Here is a 17,500-nt window from a genome sequence, read left to right as displayed (position 1 = left end):
GGCTGTAGCTCGCGCCCCCTGTCTCTTTGTGTTCTCTCTCTCTCGCTCTCTTTCTCTCTCTCTCTCTCTCACTCACTCACTCTCTCTCTCTCACTCTCTGTCTCTCTCCCTCTCTCTCTCTCTCTACCTGCTCCCAGGTCTCACATTCAATTGATATTAAAATATTAAAAGCACTTATCTGTTTGTGTCTGTGCGTGTGTGTGTGTGTCTGTGTGTGTGTGTGTGTGTGTGTGTGTGTGTGTGTGTGTGTGTGTGTGTGTGTGTGTGTGTGTGTTTCTTTCCTCTCTCCCGGTCTGTCCAAACTCAATATATCCCTCCCTTCTTCTGCTCTCCCCAGCTTCCACTCAAGCTTTTCTTCTTTTTTCCTTCATGTTGTGTTTCTTTTTTTCCTCTCTGTGTCACCCATCTCCAAGTTATCTACTCCGTATTTACCCCCTGCTTGCCTTGCCTCCATCAGTCCGTGGCACTGCTGCTTGTTGCTGCTTGGATGTATCTGTGTGTGTGTGTGTGTGTGTGTGTGTGTGTGTGTGTGTGTGTGTGTGCACTCTGTCCTCCCTGTCAGTCTATGTGTGTAATTATCTTGGCCTTCACTGTTCAGTGTGTGTGTGTGTGTGTTCAGGCCCTATAATCCCATGTGCCATCAGAGGTTGGTCGTGTTCTCCTCTCTCTGTGACTCAGCCCCTCCGTGTCTATTTGCATCCTTCATCTCCGTCTCCATCCTTCTTTCCTTCCTCTCCTCCTCCTCCTTTTCCTCATCCCTTATTCCTCCCTCTCTCTCCTTCTCTCTGAGACCCTCTCTCTCGCTCCCTCCCCTCCCTCGCTCCCTCCCTCAGTCTTTTTCTCTCTCTCTCTCTTCTCGTCTTCTGACTCAACTCCACACCCTTTGCATATCTATTTTGGGTGTTCGTCTCTCCCCCACCATGCGACAACATCACCTCCCCCTGTTTCTCATTATTTCACCTCTGCATCTACAAACACACACACACGCACGAACGCATGCACACACGCACGCACGCACGCACACACACACACACACACACACACACACACACACACACACACACACACACACATACGCGCGCACGTGGGCACACACACACACACAGGTGCACACAGACACACACACAAACACACACACACATACAAAACTACCCTCACAAACTGTCACACAATTTTACATTTGCTACCACTCACAAACTTTTTTGTCACACCCTTGATTCTCTCACATACAGTACACATGCACACATACATACATACATACATACATACATAAGCAAACTCATGCAAACACATCCAAATCTCACAAACTGTCACACACTTTTACACTCACTGCCACACACAAACTTTTTGTCACACCTCTAGTTGCAAACCAACCCACACCAACCACACGCACACACACACACACACACACACACACACACACACACACACACACATACATACACACAAACACATTTTCTACAAAGTGCATAATACACATGAAAACCCAGTGGCACTGAAACACATTGCTATTAGAGATGCACCGATATGGAATTTTAGGGCCTATAACGATAACCGATATTTATTGGTTTGTTGTGGCCGAGACCGATACGATAACCGATAATATTACTCTTGAAAACATTTTGTGAAAAGTGATTTGGGGAAAGCATTTCATAAGCACAATTTTATTGCAGTAATTTTATCTACCACCAAATGATGGACAGAACTCATAATAGTCCTCAATAGTACGGCAGTCAACAACATAACAGTAGCCTAGCCCTACAGTATGTGTGGCTCCTTTAAGTGAACCTGACGTCAGTGAATTGCGAGTGAGTGGCTAGAGAGTTTTGAATCGCTTTTCATTTAGGACGCCTCATAAACGGCTCAGCTTGGAATAAGCTACAGTATAGCTTACCAAATCAGAGTTTGTGAGGGAAACTTTAGGTTTAGTTTCAACTGCGGGTAACTGAATAAAGCTGTAACTCCTCAGACTGTATCTTATGTCCGTCTACTCTGTTGCGCACAACCTGCTGCAGCAGAAATGAAAGGAGTTAGCCCCGGAAGGTTTTAATAACTTATTATGATGACCTGTCTGGAACTGAAGCACCGAATGGTTAGCATATTTCTAGGTAATAATACAAACCCAAGCTAAAGTAATGCAAATATAATACTAAAACACAACTTAGAACTAGGCCTACTTATGTACTTCGTCCCACTAACGAAGTTTGTTTATTTGTTTCCCCGACCAGCTGTAAAGTGCAAACACACCAGCACAAGGCGGCTCTAGATAGTGCTGAGCTCCCATTCTGTTAAGATTAAATGGCTGGATCATTCACGAGAGGATTTTGAGATGCACAGATTCCCAAATGAACGCATATCCACAGATTTTGTTAGAGTGGTGAAATACATTCACACCGCTGACATTATATTGAGGAAAAAGTATAGCCAACCAAGCTCAAGTAGCTCAGTGTAGCCAGGCGGACCTTACGTAGGCCTAAATTAGGACTTAAGAAAAATATCGGCGCAAATTGTCGGCCAGAATTCTGTTATCGGACCGATAATAATATTTTCATTTTTTCACTTATCGGCTAATAATATATCGGCCGCCGATATATTGTGCATCCCTAATTGCTATGCACATTTCTCTCATATCACACACACACATAAACCATTCTCTTCACCTCCGACTCACACCATTTCCATAACCTCTGTGAGTATCACTCCCCTCTCACCCAGTGTTCATCCCTGTGACCTTTGCACTTTGACCTCCCCCAGGAATGCCCTCTGAACCCCAAAGCAGTAAGTCTGGGCGAACTGTACGGCGAGTACGACCTCTCCACCAACGAGTGGACCGACGGTGTGCTGTCCTCCCTCATGAGGAACGCCTGCGCAGGTATGCAAATCTACAGAGAGAGAGAGAGAGAGAGAGAGAGAGAGAGAGAGAGAGAGAGAGAGAGCGAGAGAGAGAGAGAGAGAATGAGTGAAAGGAAGAGAGAGAAAATAGGTGGAGGGAGAGAAAGATGAAGAGAAGGATGTAGGAAGAAAAGAAGGGGGGAGTGGAAAGAGTGGTGAAAGAGAGCAAAAAGAGGGGAAGAAAAGCCATCAAACAGGAGTTGGGGAATAAGTAAAGAAGAGAGCGGAGCAGTGGGATATGATGATTAGAAAAGCCAAATAGGCTCATGATCAAAGACTGCTGCAAACACACACAAAGATGTGAAGATGTTTTTTATTTGTGTGTGTGTGTATGTGTGTGTGTGTGTGTGTGTGTGGGGCACATATGCAGACTGTGTGTGTGTGTGTGTGTGTGTGTGTGTGTGTGTGTGTGTGTGTGTGTGTTGTGTTGTGTATGTGTGTGCGCAAATGCAGATGTGTGTGTTTATGTGTGATTGGTGCACATGCAGGCTTGTGTGTGTGTGTGTGTGTGTGTGTGTGTGTGTGTGTGTGTGTGTGTGTGTGTGTGTGTGTGTGTGTGTGTGTGTGTGTGTGTGTGCCATATATGTGTGTGCATGGGCAACGGGTTGGTGTAGGAGTGTGACGTCAAGACGAGGTCTGCTTGTGAAACTAAATGATTGTCAGTAAAAGAGAGAAGCGCTGCCAGAGCGACAGCGACTAGGAGAGTGACAGATTGACGCCGCGCAGATCCGACAGGGGAGACGGCGGCGTTTGAAAGCTCTCCTCTTCCTCATCCGCTCACTGTTGGAGCGACTGTGCTCCGTTCGTGGAACATCTTGCTCTCACACACATCAACGCTCTCTGCCTCACCGAGGGACTGTGGCGTCTGCCCTCTGTATCACAAGAATAGCCAAGCATGTCACACCACCTGCAACTCTGCCTATCCTGTCCTCATTGGCACAGGTGTAATAGCTCGCCTACACCATTGAACACTTTCTTCATTAAAGGTGATATGTTACGTTTAAAAATGTTAAAACCAGCTTAGCTAGTGCCGGGCCAGCTCTCTTGTAATGCCGTGTCACACCACATGTGGCGCTGTTTTAAATGCAATGCAAGTCAATGGAAGAGTGCCACATAGCTGTGTTCAAGACAACTCGAGGCCTGTGTAATTCCACATAGCTGTGTTCAAGACAACTCGAGGCCTGTGTAATTCCACATAGCTGTGTTCAAGACAACTCGAGGCCTGTGTAATTCCACGTAGCTGTGTTCAAGACAACTCGAGACCTGTGTAATTCCACATAGCTGCTTCCTTCTGTGTTCCTGAAGCAGCATGCTGATTGGCTGCAATTGTGTATGGCTTGGTCCAGCCACCATGTTTGTTTCTGATTTCCAGAGGCAGGGTAAACTCTGGAGTGTTTTTGGGCACATGCATAGTACATGGACCAGCTAGAGGACATTGTGGAGCAATTCACTGATTTGACAAAAGTAAATTCGGTAACACTTTACTTGACAGTATCGACATAAGAGTGACATGACACTGTCATGAACATATGACACTGCCATGACACATGAACTCTAACCCTAATCCTAACCTCTAACCCTAACCCTAATCTTAAACCTAACCCTAACAAAACCCTATGACAAAAACGGAAGGTCACTTAACAGAAAACGTAAATTCAGTTGGAATTGTGGAGAGTGCACCTTTACACAAATAGATAAATGAATAAATAAATACAGAACAGCCCTGATGCATTAGGAGAAATGTTAACATGCATCTGTGTTTGTGCAATCATTAACATATAACCATATAGCACATTAGAATGACCAAATTAGCTACATAGTGACATCATAGGACAATAGCATGTCTCCAGCCAGGTGTAACGAATGAACCTCAGACTCAAATGCAGCAAGCAAATTGATTTAATAAAGTTCACGTAGCTGGTCACAAATCCAATAAACAATCCAAGGGAGAATCCAAAGAGTAATCCAAGTTCAGGCAAACAGGTCAAAAAACGAGAGATCAGAATCAAATCTTAGGCTATACAGGCTTAGTAGAGTCACAAACAACAATACCTCACGTTGGTGTGAGGGGCTTCAAGGGAATATAAAGGGTGAGGTTAATTGGTCATTAGTCCCAGGTGTAGCTAAAACTCCGGGGAAGCTGTGCAGGGCTGAAGTGGGCGTGTCTGTTCAGAACGTGCAGCCTGCACAGTCTCAGGTCTTACAGTACCCCCCCTCCACGGGATGCTCCTGAAGACCTTCCAGTGACCGGACGGCCACGTCGACGGGGAGCAGGGTGCCCTGGGTGGGTCTGATGGAATTCCCTGATGAGTGATGGACACAGGACGTCCCGTGCAGAGACCCATGACTGCTCCTCCGGTCCATACCCCTCCCAATCCACAAGATACTCCAAACGACCTCTCCGGTATCTGGAATCCAGGAGCGTTTTCACCACATACGCCGGTTCGCCACCTATATCCAATGGTGCTGGGGCATTAGAAGGGGTTACTGCCGGTGGGTTCATGGGGCTGTAGTGGACAGGCTTGAGGAGGGACACATGGAATGTTGGGGCTATACGATATCTTGCGGGGAGCTGTAGACGATAAGACACAGGGTTAATACGTTTCACAATCTTAAAGGGCCCAATGTACCTGGTAGCTCTGAAGGCGCAGCTTGATGTCACGTGTGGACAGCCATACTTGCTGTCCGACCTGGAACCCTTGGTGTGGGCGACACCGTCGGTCCGCAAAGCGCTTCTGGGACTTGATTGCTCTCTGTAGATGCGTGTGTGCAGACTCCCATACGTTCTCACTGCGTTTGAACCAGTCCTCCACTGCAGGTACATTTGTAGGGGCAATCTCCCAGGGGTACAGAGGTGGCTGGTATCCTAGAACACACTGAAATGGCGTTAAGCGTAATGAGGTGTGGCACAAGGAATTCTGGGCATACTCAGCCCATCCCAGGTAGCGGCTCCAGTCACACTGATTGTCCTGACAATATTGCCTCAGGGATCTACCCAATTCTTGGTTCAACCGCTCTGTCTACCCATAAGATTGCGGGTGGTAACCTGATAGGCTGATGGAAACCTGAAGACGTTGACAAAATCCCTTCCATACACGAGAGGTGAACTGGGACCCACGATCACACACAATGTCTTCAGGGATGCCGTAAAACCTAAAGACATGGTTGAACACATTCAGCCATTTTCATCGCACTAGGTAAGCCAGGCAGGGGAACAAGTCGACACATTTTAGAAAAACGGTCTACAATTACCAGAATGGTATTAAAACCATTAGATGGAGGAAGATCGGTCACAAAGTCCACACTAATATGAGACCATGGCCGATGGGGTACTGGAAGAGGTTCTAACATACCTTTAGGAAGGTCTCGGGTCTCGAGAGGCTTTACACTGGGCACAAACAGGACAGGCTATTACATAATCCCTGACATCATCCTTCAGAGAGGGCCACCAGAACCGCCGGGAAATCAGCTCTGTGGTGCGGGAGATTCCAGGATGCCCGGAACTGAGGGATGTGTGCACCCACTGCATTAAGCGAGGTCTCACTGTGGCTGGTACAAACACCCGCTCGGCTGGAGTGTCAGGTGGAGCTGGGTCATTCCGCAGGGCTTCTTGAATTTCACCGTCAATCTCCCAACGCACCGGGGCCACAATACAAGACGGGTTCAAGATAGGTTCTGGAGTTGGTGTCTCAGGTGGGTCGAACTGCCTGGATAGTGCATCTGCTTTTCCATTTTTTGAACCTGGGCGATAAGTCACAGAGAAGTTAAAGCATGTAAAGAACAGTGCCCATCTTGCCTGTCTGGAATTGAGCCTTTTGGCCTCACGAATATATTCCAGATTGCGATGATCTGTCAAAACCACAAAAGGATGTGTTGCCCCCTCCAGCCAGTGCCGCCATTCCTCCAAAGCCATCTTCACTGCAAGGAGTTCGTGATTGCCAACATCGTAATTTCTTTCTGTAGGGGTCAATTTGTGAGAAAAATAGGCACAAGGAAACAGTTTGCTTGGGCAACAGTGTCGCTGGGACAATATAGCCCCAACGCCTACCTCCGAAGCATCCACCTCAACGACAAAGGGAAGTGTGGGGTTAGGCTGTTTGAGAATGGGTGCAGAACAAAATAAATGCTTTAACCTGACAAAAGCATTTTTTGCAGTCATTCAAGGTCACAGCTCCTTTACCCTTTCTGACGAGGTTTGTGAGAGGGGCTGCCACCGAGCTGAAGTTCCTGATGAATCTTCTATAGAAATTAGAAAATCCTAGGAAACGTTGGAGTTCCTTTATGGTCTTCTGCTCCTCCCATTGTTGTACAGCCGCCACCTTCCTGTCATCCATCATTACGCCCTCTGGACCCAGGACATAACCAAGGAAGGAGATGGTTGTTCTGTGAAATTCACACTTTTCGGCCTTCACAAATAGATTGTGTTCTCGGAGGCGTTGAAGGACCTGGCAGACGTGTTGGACATGAGTCGCTGGATCAGAGGAGTAAATTAACAGGTCATCAATAAATACAACCAAAAACAGTCCCAAGTCTCTAAAAATTTCATTCATAAAAGATTGAAATACGGCAGGTGCGTTAGGAAGTCCATAGGGCATAACCGTGTACTCATAGTGGCCCCTAGTGGTGACAAAAGCGGTCTTGCATTCATCCCCTTCACAAATTCTAATGAGATTGTAAGCACTACGGAGATCCAATTTCGAAAACAGTGTGGCCTTACGCATTTGTTCCAAAGCAGCAGGGATCAGAGGCAGGGGATAACAAAACTTTACTGTGCTGTTGTTCAGGGTTCGGTAGTCAATGCAGGGGCGGAAGCCTTCATCTTTCTTTTCCACGAAGAAGAACCCAGATGCGGAAGGAAATGTGGATGGTCTGATGAATCCCTGGCCCAGTGCTTAATCAATATAACTCTCCATAGCCTCCGTTTCTGGAATGGATAATGGATAAACACGACTATGGGGTAATGGAGCGCCCTGTAACAAGTCAATGGCACAGTCCCACGGCCTGTGTGGTGGTAGCTCAGTAGCTCGGGCTTTTGAAAATACATCTGAGAAACTACGATACACTGAAGGTACACTTTCCGAGATAGGCAAAGCATCCGAGGGGCTCTCAATAGAGGTGGAGCGGCAGGGAATATTCAAACAAGATGTAATACATTGAGGGCTCCATGATTTTAAAGGATATAACTGGATCATGCAGTTGTAGCCAGGGGTAGCCAAGCACAAGTTGATCACACAGAGAATTGATGACTAAGAGTTGCATAGTTTCTTGATGGAAAGCACCAACCTTTAAAGTCAAGGGTATAGTCTGATGAGTTACCCAGCCGGAGCCCATGGGCCGCCCATCCAGTGTATTTACAGTCAACGGCGGTTCAATTTTCTGCAAAGGGAATCCATTCTTTTCCGCTAGTGTGGCATCAATGAAGTTACCGGCAGCTCCGGAGTCGATCATGGTAGAATAGTTGAGCAGGCAGAGTTAGTTGTTTATGGGAGACATTATATAAAACAGTCACTCTTACCCCGGTGCCCATATTTGGAGTTGGAGGATTCCTGGGCCGTGTCGGACAATTGCGAACTTGGTGTCCTGCTTCTCCACAGTACATGCACAGACGCTGTTGGATGCGCCTCTGTCTTTCCTCCCAAAAAGGAGGTACTCACCCAAGTTGCATAGGCTCCGGAGTTGAGAGAGGCTCCGGCTCAGGACTAAAAGCAGATGCTGCAGAGGGGGCGAAGGCCCCAACAGGCTGTCGTTCCCGCAACAGGTTATCGATAGAGATAGACATACGGATGTAGCGACTGAGTTGTCTCACGTCAGCCCGACAGGCCAATTCAGCTTGTAAGTCAGGTCTCAATCCTCGTCGATACATGGTCAAAAGCACAGTGTCGTCCCATCCACTTCCTGCTGCTAACGTTCTGAATTCCAGAGCGTATTCAGCTGCAGATCGTCACCCTTGCCGAATTTCACATAACAGATTGCCTACATCCCGGCCGGCTGCAGGATGATCAAAGACTTCTTCAAAAAGACTATAAAAATCAGACTCATTCTTTAAAACGTCATTGTTTTGATCATTGTTTTGATGCCATAAAGAGGTTGCCCAATCCAACGCACGACCAGACAAAAGGGACAGCACAAAGTGTATTTTATCCACCTCCGTCGGAAACCTTTCGCGATAATGCGTTAGGTACAGAGAGCATTGCACGAGAAAACCCTTGCATTTCTCTGGGTTTCCATCATATTTCTCTGGCAGAGCGATTACAGAAGGGGCCTGGTGGCTTGGACTTACGGGTGGTGTAGTTCCCGGAGGCATAAGGTGAGTCCGGATAAGATCCACCAGTTCCTGGAATGTCTGTTCCGCAGTAGACGGCAGTCTCTGACGAGAATCTGCTGAGTCTGAATTTTGCATGGTGAGGTATTCTGTAACGAATGCACCTCAGACTCAAATGCAGCAAGCAAATTGATTTAATAAAGTTCACATAGCTGGTCACAAATCCAATAAACAATCCAAGGGAGAATCCAAAGAGTAATCCAAGTTCAGGCAAACAGGTCAAAAAACGAGAGATCAGAATCAAATCTTAGGCTATACTGGCTTAGTAGAGTCACAAACAACAATACCAACAATACCAGGGTGCCCTGGGTGGGTCTGATGGAATTCCCTGATGAGTGATGGACACAGGACGTCCCGTGCAGAGACCCATGACTGCTCCTGAAGGGCTGAGGGCTGAAGTGGGCGTGTCTGTTCAGAACGTGCAGCCTGCACAGTCTCAGGTCTTACACCGGGAGAGTATTATATTAGTGTGTTATTTTTACATGCTAATGCCTCCTGGGAAATTTAGTTATTAGCACTAAGTAAATAGTAAATAATAATTATTATGTCCATTTACTCCTAATTTCCCCATTACTCCCTAACAGCAAGGTTTGGTACACAAACTTACTCATTGTCAAGTCCGAATTTAAAGGAAATTTAAAATTAATTTAATCCTCCACGGATGGAGAAATCCCTTTAAGTGTATTTTCCTCAGAGTTGCCGTAATGAACCAAATGATCAACAACATGACAACAAATAAAATAGTCGTTATAGGCAACAGTGGTAGCAACATGAAATATTAAATGTGTGCTTTTCAACGTGAGTGTTTTTCCCCCCTCTGCTCAAATGTTGCACATTGATCTCTCTATCCCTCTCTCTCTCTCTCTCTCTCTCTCTCTCTCTCTCTCTCTCTCTCTCTCTCTCCCTCTCATACACACACACACACACACACACACACACACTCACTCTCTTGTCAAAACAGGAAAAATGGTTGTATTTTTAGAAGCTGTACTCTTTGGTGGGGGGAAAAAGGTCTTTAAAGGCGATTCACTTTGCCGTGGAATAAAAGGTCATCCATCTTCACCGGACCGTAACTCCTCTCCTCCACCCTGCCACCAAGTTACATTTATTGTCATTTCAGGAGTTACATGGAAACACTCCCAGTATATGAACAAGGATCAATAGCACAGACAAGCCCGTGTTAGGAACAGATAATTGCTTTTGCAAACATATTTTGCAATCGCTCCAACTGCACATTAATTTATCTCGCGGATGAATGCAATATGTGATCATTTTGTCAGTGAGGGAGATAACAAACAGTGCCAGTGCGCTGGTTCTACCCAGTGCTAATGATGCTAATAGGTGTCTTTGGCCGGAATTATTCTCGATCCATCTATATATACAGTTATTTGTTCCACCACAAAGGCTGCTCTTTCAGATGTGTGCTACATCAGTAAAAAGCAATCACATGGTGTATGTATTTGTGTTAGTATCACAGTGTGGGGCGGAAGCTGCACAGATCAGAACAGGAAGACCCTCCAGCACATTGTTAACACAGCTAAGAGGATCATTGGAGCACCACTCCCCTCACCCATTTACACCACCCGCCTCACCCGCAAAGCACTAATGATTGTCAAGGACACAACCCACCCTGCACACGAAACTGTTCAGCCTCCTGCCCTCTGGAAAGAGGTACAGGAGCCTCCGCTCCCACACCACCAGACTTGAGAGTAGCTTCATCCACCAAGCAATCAGGATACTGAACACTCTACCCACTCTCCCATCACTGACAGCCGCCCCTACCACCAGCCAGCCAGGAACCTAAGACCCTAGGATCCTGTCTACCCTAACCCCCAACACCCCAGTACTGCACTGTGGAACTGCACTGTGATTGTGCAGCCTAACGTGTTGCTGCTTCATATCAAGCCTGATATACTTGAAATGACTGCATATCAATGTAAATATACAGTACACACAAGCACAAGTTTAAACTTCATGTACATTTTTTTGATATATGTTCTATATTTCTATATTTTGATATATGTTCTAAATTTCAGTCTCGCACTTTAATGTCTGTATGTGGTATGTCTGTATATTTTTATTTTTTTATTGTCTATGGCTATGTCTATGTCTATAGTATGTCTATGTCTGTATTTAAAGCATGTCTATGTCTGCATGGGAAAGTAAGAAACGAAATTTCAATTCTTTGTATGACCAGTGCATGTAAAGAAATTGACAATAAAGCCGACTTGACTTGACTTGACTTGATCTGTGTATGTTCATGTCATGTGTGCATGTTCCTTCCTTTCTCTCCCTCTCTACTGTATCTCTCTCTGTCTATGTGTGTGTGCTTCCATGTGTCTGGAGTATGCCACCATGTGTTTTTGTGAGTATTCCCCCCATACATTCTTTAGTGTGTGTGCAGGGTCTGAAACAAAGACTACTACACATAGAAGTATTGACATGAAGTCTGCATTATGCAGATGAGTAATACACTCCCTGGTGCGTGTGTGTATGTGTGTCTGCGTGTGTGTGTGTGAGAGAGTGCGTGAGCATGCGTGCGTGCATGCGCGTGTGTGTGTATGTGAGTGTGCGTGCATGTGTGTGTATGTCTGAGAGAGAATGTGTGTGTGGATGTGTGTGTGTGTGTATATGTCTGATTGAATATGTGTCATCATGTATTTGGGTGAGTATTTTTCTCAGTGTGTGTGCACTTTGGTCCCCCTCTCACCACTCAGCCTCTGCCGTTTGTGGGCTTAGCACTCCCTTATAAATAATGCACTGCCCACATCAAATTTCCTCCAACATGCACACACACACACACGTCACAGACACACACACACACACACACACACACACACACCAGTAAGCAGCCAGTGGACGGGGAAACACTGTCTGTTTACTCTTACGCATGCTCACACACACACACACACACACACACACACACATGCACACACACACACACACACACACAAACGCACAAACACACAAACAAGTAATCATGGCTGAACCTATAAACACACACTCCCACAAACACACTCGCTCACACCCGCCTGCCTCTACTCTTGTTTCCAGTTCCACAGGGCGGCATCTTCCCTCTAAATTGCAGGACCTTTCAGTCCCTCCCTGCCCAGTTTTATAGGCGCCATCAAACCGACGCCATCAAAAGTGCATCGGCTCATTTATCGTTATTTATCTTTCGCCTTTCCCCAGAAAGGCTGCAAGTTATGATTGGATTAAATATCGCCCCTGTCACTTTAATGTGTGTTCCCCCTTCCGCCAGCGACAGATTTCTGTCTCATGCTGTCCCTTCTCTGCCGCTTTCTGTCTCTTTCACCCTCCATTTCTCTCTTACATTGTCTGGCTTGTCTCTCTATATCTCTCCCAACTCCACCCCCCCCACCCCTCTCCTTTCTCTTTGTGTGCCTCCCGTTGGCTCTTGCATCTTGTTTTGTGTCTGTGTGTGTGATTGTGAACAGTGTGTGTGTGTGTGTGTGTGTGTGTGTGTGTGATTGTGAGCAATGTGTGTGTGTGTGTGTGTGTGTGTGTGTGTGATCGTGTGTAGATGTGTGTGTGTGTGTGTGTGTGTGTGTGTGTGTGTGTGTAGATGTGTGTGTAGTTGTGTAGTTGTGTTGTCGTGTGCGTGCGTGCGTGTGCGTGCGTGTGTTTGCTCTGATGCACTGCAGTGCTGTGCACATTCCTCTTAACTTGGTTCCTCGGGCCTTCTTCTGCTGTGTGTGTGTCCTGGGGTGACCAAGCCCCCGGCTACCTGCTGTACTCACTGTTGTGTGTGATGATCTGTTCTCTCTCTCTCTCTCTCTCTCTCTCTCTCTCTCACACACACACACACACATACACAAGACTTGGAAGCTCTGTACTCCACTTTGCTAGAGTTGTATAGGTTGTTTGTCAGGAGCCATTTTGTAACCTATAACAATGTCACTTGCCAATCAAATCTATCTCTCCTCTCCTCAAGAACTCCTTTAACTGCTGGGTGGCATTCTTTATGGTCATCCTCACTTGACTTGTGTGTGTGTGTGTTTATGTGTGTGTGTTTGTGTGAGTGTGTCTATTTCTGTGGGTGTGGCTGTATGGTTTCTATTTTGTTGTTGTTGTTTAGGTGTAATCAGGTTGTGGTGCTGCCTCCCATATGTTTTGGGTGGGTGCTGTTCTCTCACACTGCACTGTTTGTTTGTCTGCCTCCCCCGTCCTTGAAATAGGGCTGCTTCGCCCAGAGGAGATGTGGCACTTTGCTTTTTTTCACTCCCTGACAGGGTTTTGATGGTGCACTCACCCAGCTACTCAGCCAGCAAGTGTGTGTGTGTGTGTGTGTGTGTGTGTGTGTGTGTGTGTGTGTGTGTGTGAGAGCCAGTGTGTTTGTACATCTGTCTGCTTTTGTGCATTCGCCTTTGTGTCAGTTTATGTGTGTGTGTGTCTGTCTGTTTGTGTGTGTGTGTGTGTGTGTGTGTATGTGTCTGTGCGTGTGTGTAATGAAATAGAGAAAAGCAGACTCACACACTTTCCAAATCAGAGGGTACAGCCGTGGCTCCTACCCAGTCAGCTAAAACACTGGAGCAGATGGGTTGTTTGTGTGTAGATGGTGTGTGTGTGTGTGTGTGTGTGTGTGTGTGTGTGTGTGTGTGTGTGTGTGTGTGTGTGTGTGTGTGTGTGTGTGTGTGTGTGTGTGTGTGTGTGTGTGTGTGTGTGTGTGTGTGTGTTTGTGTGTGTGTGTGTGTGTGTGTGTGTGTGTGTGTGTGTGTGTGTGTGTGTGTGTGTGTGTTTGTGTGTGTGTGTGTGTGTGTGTGTGTGTTTGTGTGTGTGTGTGTGTGTTTGTGTGTGTGCTCTCTGGGCTGGCTCAGCGTTGACGGGCGAAAACTAAATGAGGTACATATGGTCAGATGAGAGGGAGAGAGCAAGATAAATGCTCAATTAAAGAGGGTTTTGTCTGTAATAGTTTTTGTATGAGGATGCCTGTTTGTTTTTGTGTGTGTGTGTGGGGTGGATGAGCTTGTGTTTGCTTTAATGTCTGGAATACTGTGTGTATGCATGTCTCAATAGAATAGATAGATAGATAGATAGATAGATAGATAGATAGATAGATAGATACTTTATTGATCCCCAGGGGAAATTCAAGTATGTATATATGAATGTATGTATATATGAGATTGTGTGTGTGAGTTTTTCAGGATCTTGAATATTAAGGACTACTTCATGTAGAATTCAGCGATAAGCCCCGAGAGGCCGTAGGTTCCAGTGATTTCAGAGTAGCTAAGGGGCGTTGTTAGAAACCATGTGCAGCGGAGCGGAATCATAATCAAGCACTGGAACTATCTATTTTAGAAGTACTGTATTTGCATCTGTGTCATATAGTTATTCACTCCCTGGTGTGTGTGTGTGTCTGTCTGTCTGTCTGTCTCTCTCTCTGTCTGTGTGTGTTTGTGTGTGTGTGTGTGTGTGTGTCAGACGAGAAGCCCGATGAGAAGTGGATTGTGTTTGACGGGCCAGTCGACACATTATGGATCGAGAGCATGAACTCTGTGATGGATGACAATAAGGTGCTGACGCTCATCAATGGAGAGAGGATCTCCATGCCTGAGCAGGTAGCTTACTACACACACACACAAACCCACAAACACAGCACGGGATGTACAATACATGCCCTATTTAGTATACTTTCAAACGCACAGCCAAAGTACAGGAACTGTGATACATGTCCTGCATACATGCAGTATACTTTATATCCTGTTTAGTATTATACTTTCACAACAGGTACTACACACAGTCAAATGCACACACACAGTACAGACTTGTGCTTGTCCTGTTGATGTGTCCTCCTGAGTATACTTTTAAACCCACAGACAGTATACTTAATATCCTGTTTAGTATGCTTTTACACCAGGTATCATGTGCAACCAATCCCACAGCCACATCACAGAGAATATGATACTTGTCCTGTTAAATATACTTTCAAACCTACATACAGGCAGTATACTTCATTTGAGGTGACTACATGCAACCAAACCCACAGACACAGTACAGGAAGTATGATACTTTACTGCTTATTATTATACGGCTCTTCACAACGCAAGTAGAATGCTCCATTGACTTGAATGGGATTTCCGAAAGTTCTAGCGGTCATTATTTCTTGGGAAAGGACCTCTGAAAACAAGAATGACCGCTGTCAATGGCAACGGAGTTTGTGCTTGGAACTTCATTCAAAAGTGAAAGCAGACGGTTGATCAGCTGTGTTCTAAAGAATGTTTGATTCAAGTTCAGAAAATAAGTCCCTTCAGGGCGAAACAAGACGCCTCCGCTGGCGCGTCGGGGTCCGGTTCGCCCTGTCGGGACTTTTTTTCCCCATAATGACCGGCGTTCTATACATTATCCCTTACATATATTTTCACAGAAGGTACTACATCCAACCAAGGCCTTTAGCTACTTTTCCTGTTCAGCATACTTTCACATCAGGCTGAGCCAAGCATTCTCATCCACCTTAGTGCTCAGGACCGGGGCCCCCCAGGGCTGCTGTCTTAGTCCTTTACTTTACAGCCTGTTTACACAAGACTGTGTAGCTATCCACAACTCAAATTCCATCACAAAGTTTGCAGATGACACTACTCTGGTTGGCCTCATAAGCAACAATGACGAGACGCCCTACAGAAAGAAAGTAGCGAACCTTACCCTGTGGTGCCATGATAACAACCTCTTCCTTAATGTCAATAAGACTAAGGAAATCATTGTTGACTTTAGGTAGGCCAGAGTAGATCACACTCCTATTACCATCAACGGAGCATCTGTAGAGATTGTTGATAGCTTCAGATTTCTAGGCGTTAACATCTCAGACACTTTAACATGGTCACTAAACACCAAGTGCACCCTCAAGAAGGCACAACAACGCCTTTATTTTCTGAGGCGTCATAAAAAGTTTGGCCTGAGTACCAGAGCACTTGAGAATTCCTACCGATGCACCATTGAGAGCATTCTTTCTTTTTGCATCACAGTGTGGTACGGGAACACAACCTCCCATGACCGCAAACAATTGCAAAGAGTTGTCAAGTCAGCAGCCAGGATTATTGACGCTAACCTACCTGATCTCCACAACATTTACACTTCCCGCTGCAAGAGAAAAGCTGATTGCATTATTAAAGACCCCAATCATCCCGCTCATGCTCTGTTCTCTACCCTAGCATCCAGGAGGCGTTACCGGAACATTAAATCCAACACCACCCGTCTCAGTAATAGTTTTTTTCCACAGGCGGTCAGATTGTTGAATAACTGATGCACTTTCTGTCTTGCACTATGCACTTTATGTCTGTTTTTGTCTGTTGTATGTCTCCTTGTCTGTTATACTGCATGTGAGTGGTGGAGCAAAATGCATTTGCATTGTATTGTAGGCTCACTATACATATGACAATAAAACCGAACTTGAACTTGAACTTGAACTTGAACCAAAATGGGTACTACACTCACACACAGCCAGCCAGCATGCTCCCTGTCCAGTTCAGTATACTTTAAGAGTTATACTGTACCTTTTTCCCTGTCGCCTTAGTGCTTGCTCGAGGGGGTTCAAGTTCAAGTTCAAGCTGCGCTCCATAAAGCGCCTTGAGAAATACCCATTCATTATGGGGCTATATTAATTCAATCAAATTGAATTAAACTGAATTGAAGTCTGGCCGAGAGCCCTTGCCTGACCTCTCACTGCTGGTGTTCTCCCTTTTGTGTTCACGCTAGACGGGGGGGGGGGGGGGGGTTGCAATGCAACAAAACAACTAATGTGTTTGCCCTATTGGGTGTGTAGGCCATGCCAACAGTGTGAACAGCAGAGCTGCCCAACAATACGAGCCCTTGTACTTGGGTTTGTTTAAGCTTCTCTCTGCTGTTATCGAGAGAGAGAGAGAGAGAGAGAGAGAGAGAGAGAGAGAGAGAGAGATCACACGTTGGAGAGTAGAAATCACACATTTTTCCCAGGCTGTGTCAGACAGTTATTTTTCACAAAACTCGCCTTGGGTCTGCGTGAAGCATACACTGTGTATGTGTTTGTGGCCAGAATCAGAGCATCCATTATAAGCAGCCCAAACATATGTATACTTACTGCAGATGTGTTTCATATGGGCTCTTGCTTTGGTTCCACACTATTTCAGCTGTGATCGTTTGTCATTTAGTGTAATTTCAGTGATTGATTTTGAAACAGTGTATGTACTCAACAACTCAATGTAAGAGGACATCAACACTGAATTCTGTTTGTTTTAGTATATGTGATTGATTGTGTGTGTGTGTGTGTGTGTGTGTGTGTGTGTTTGTATGCAT

The 17,500-nt window shown here is 45.8% G+C and overlaps 1 protein-coding gene across 1 annotated transcript in view; it reads left to right on the top strand.

Annotated features, from left to right (window-relative positions):
- The window catches only part of dnah2 (dynein, axonemal, heavy chain 2), a 246,312-nt gene that overhangs the window by 141,116 nt on the left and 87,696 nt on the right, over positions 1 to 17,500 (top strand). Inside the window, 2 exon segments of the mRNA XM_048236061.1 lie at positions 2,755 to 2,872; positions 14,657 to 14,793. Coding sequence (XP_048092018.1) covers positions 2,755 to 2,872; positions 14,657 to 14,793 — 255 coding nt within the window.

Source organism: Alosa alosa, chromosome 24, assembly GCF_017589495.1.
Source record: "Alosa alosa isolate M-15738 ecotype Scorff River chromosome 24, AALO_Geno_1.1, whole genome shotgun sequence".
NCBI classification, from domain to species: Eukaryota; Metazoa; Chordata; class Actinopteri; order Clupeiformes; family Clupeidae; genus Alosa; species Alosa alosa.
This window is presented reverse-complemented; position numbering and strand designations above follow the sequence as displayed.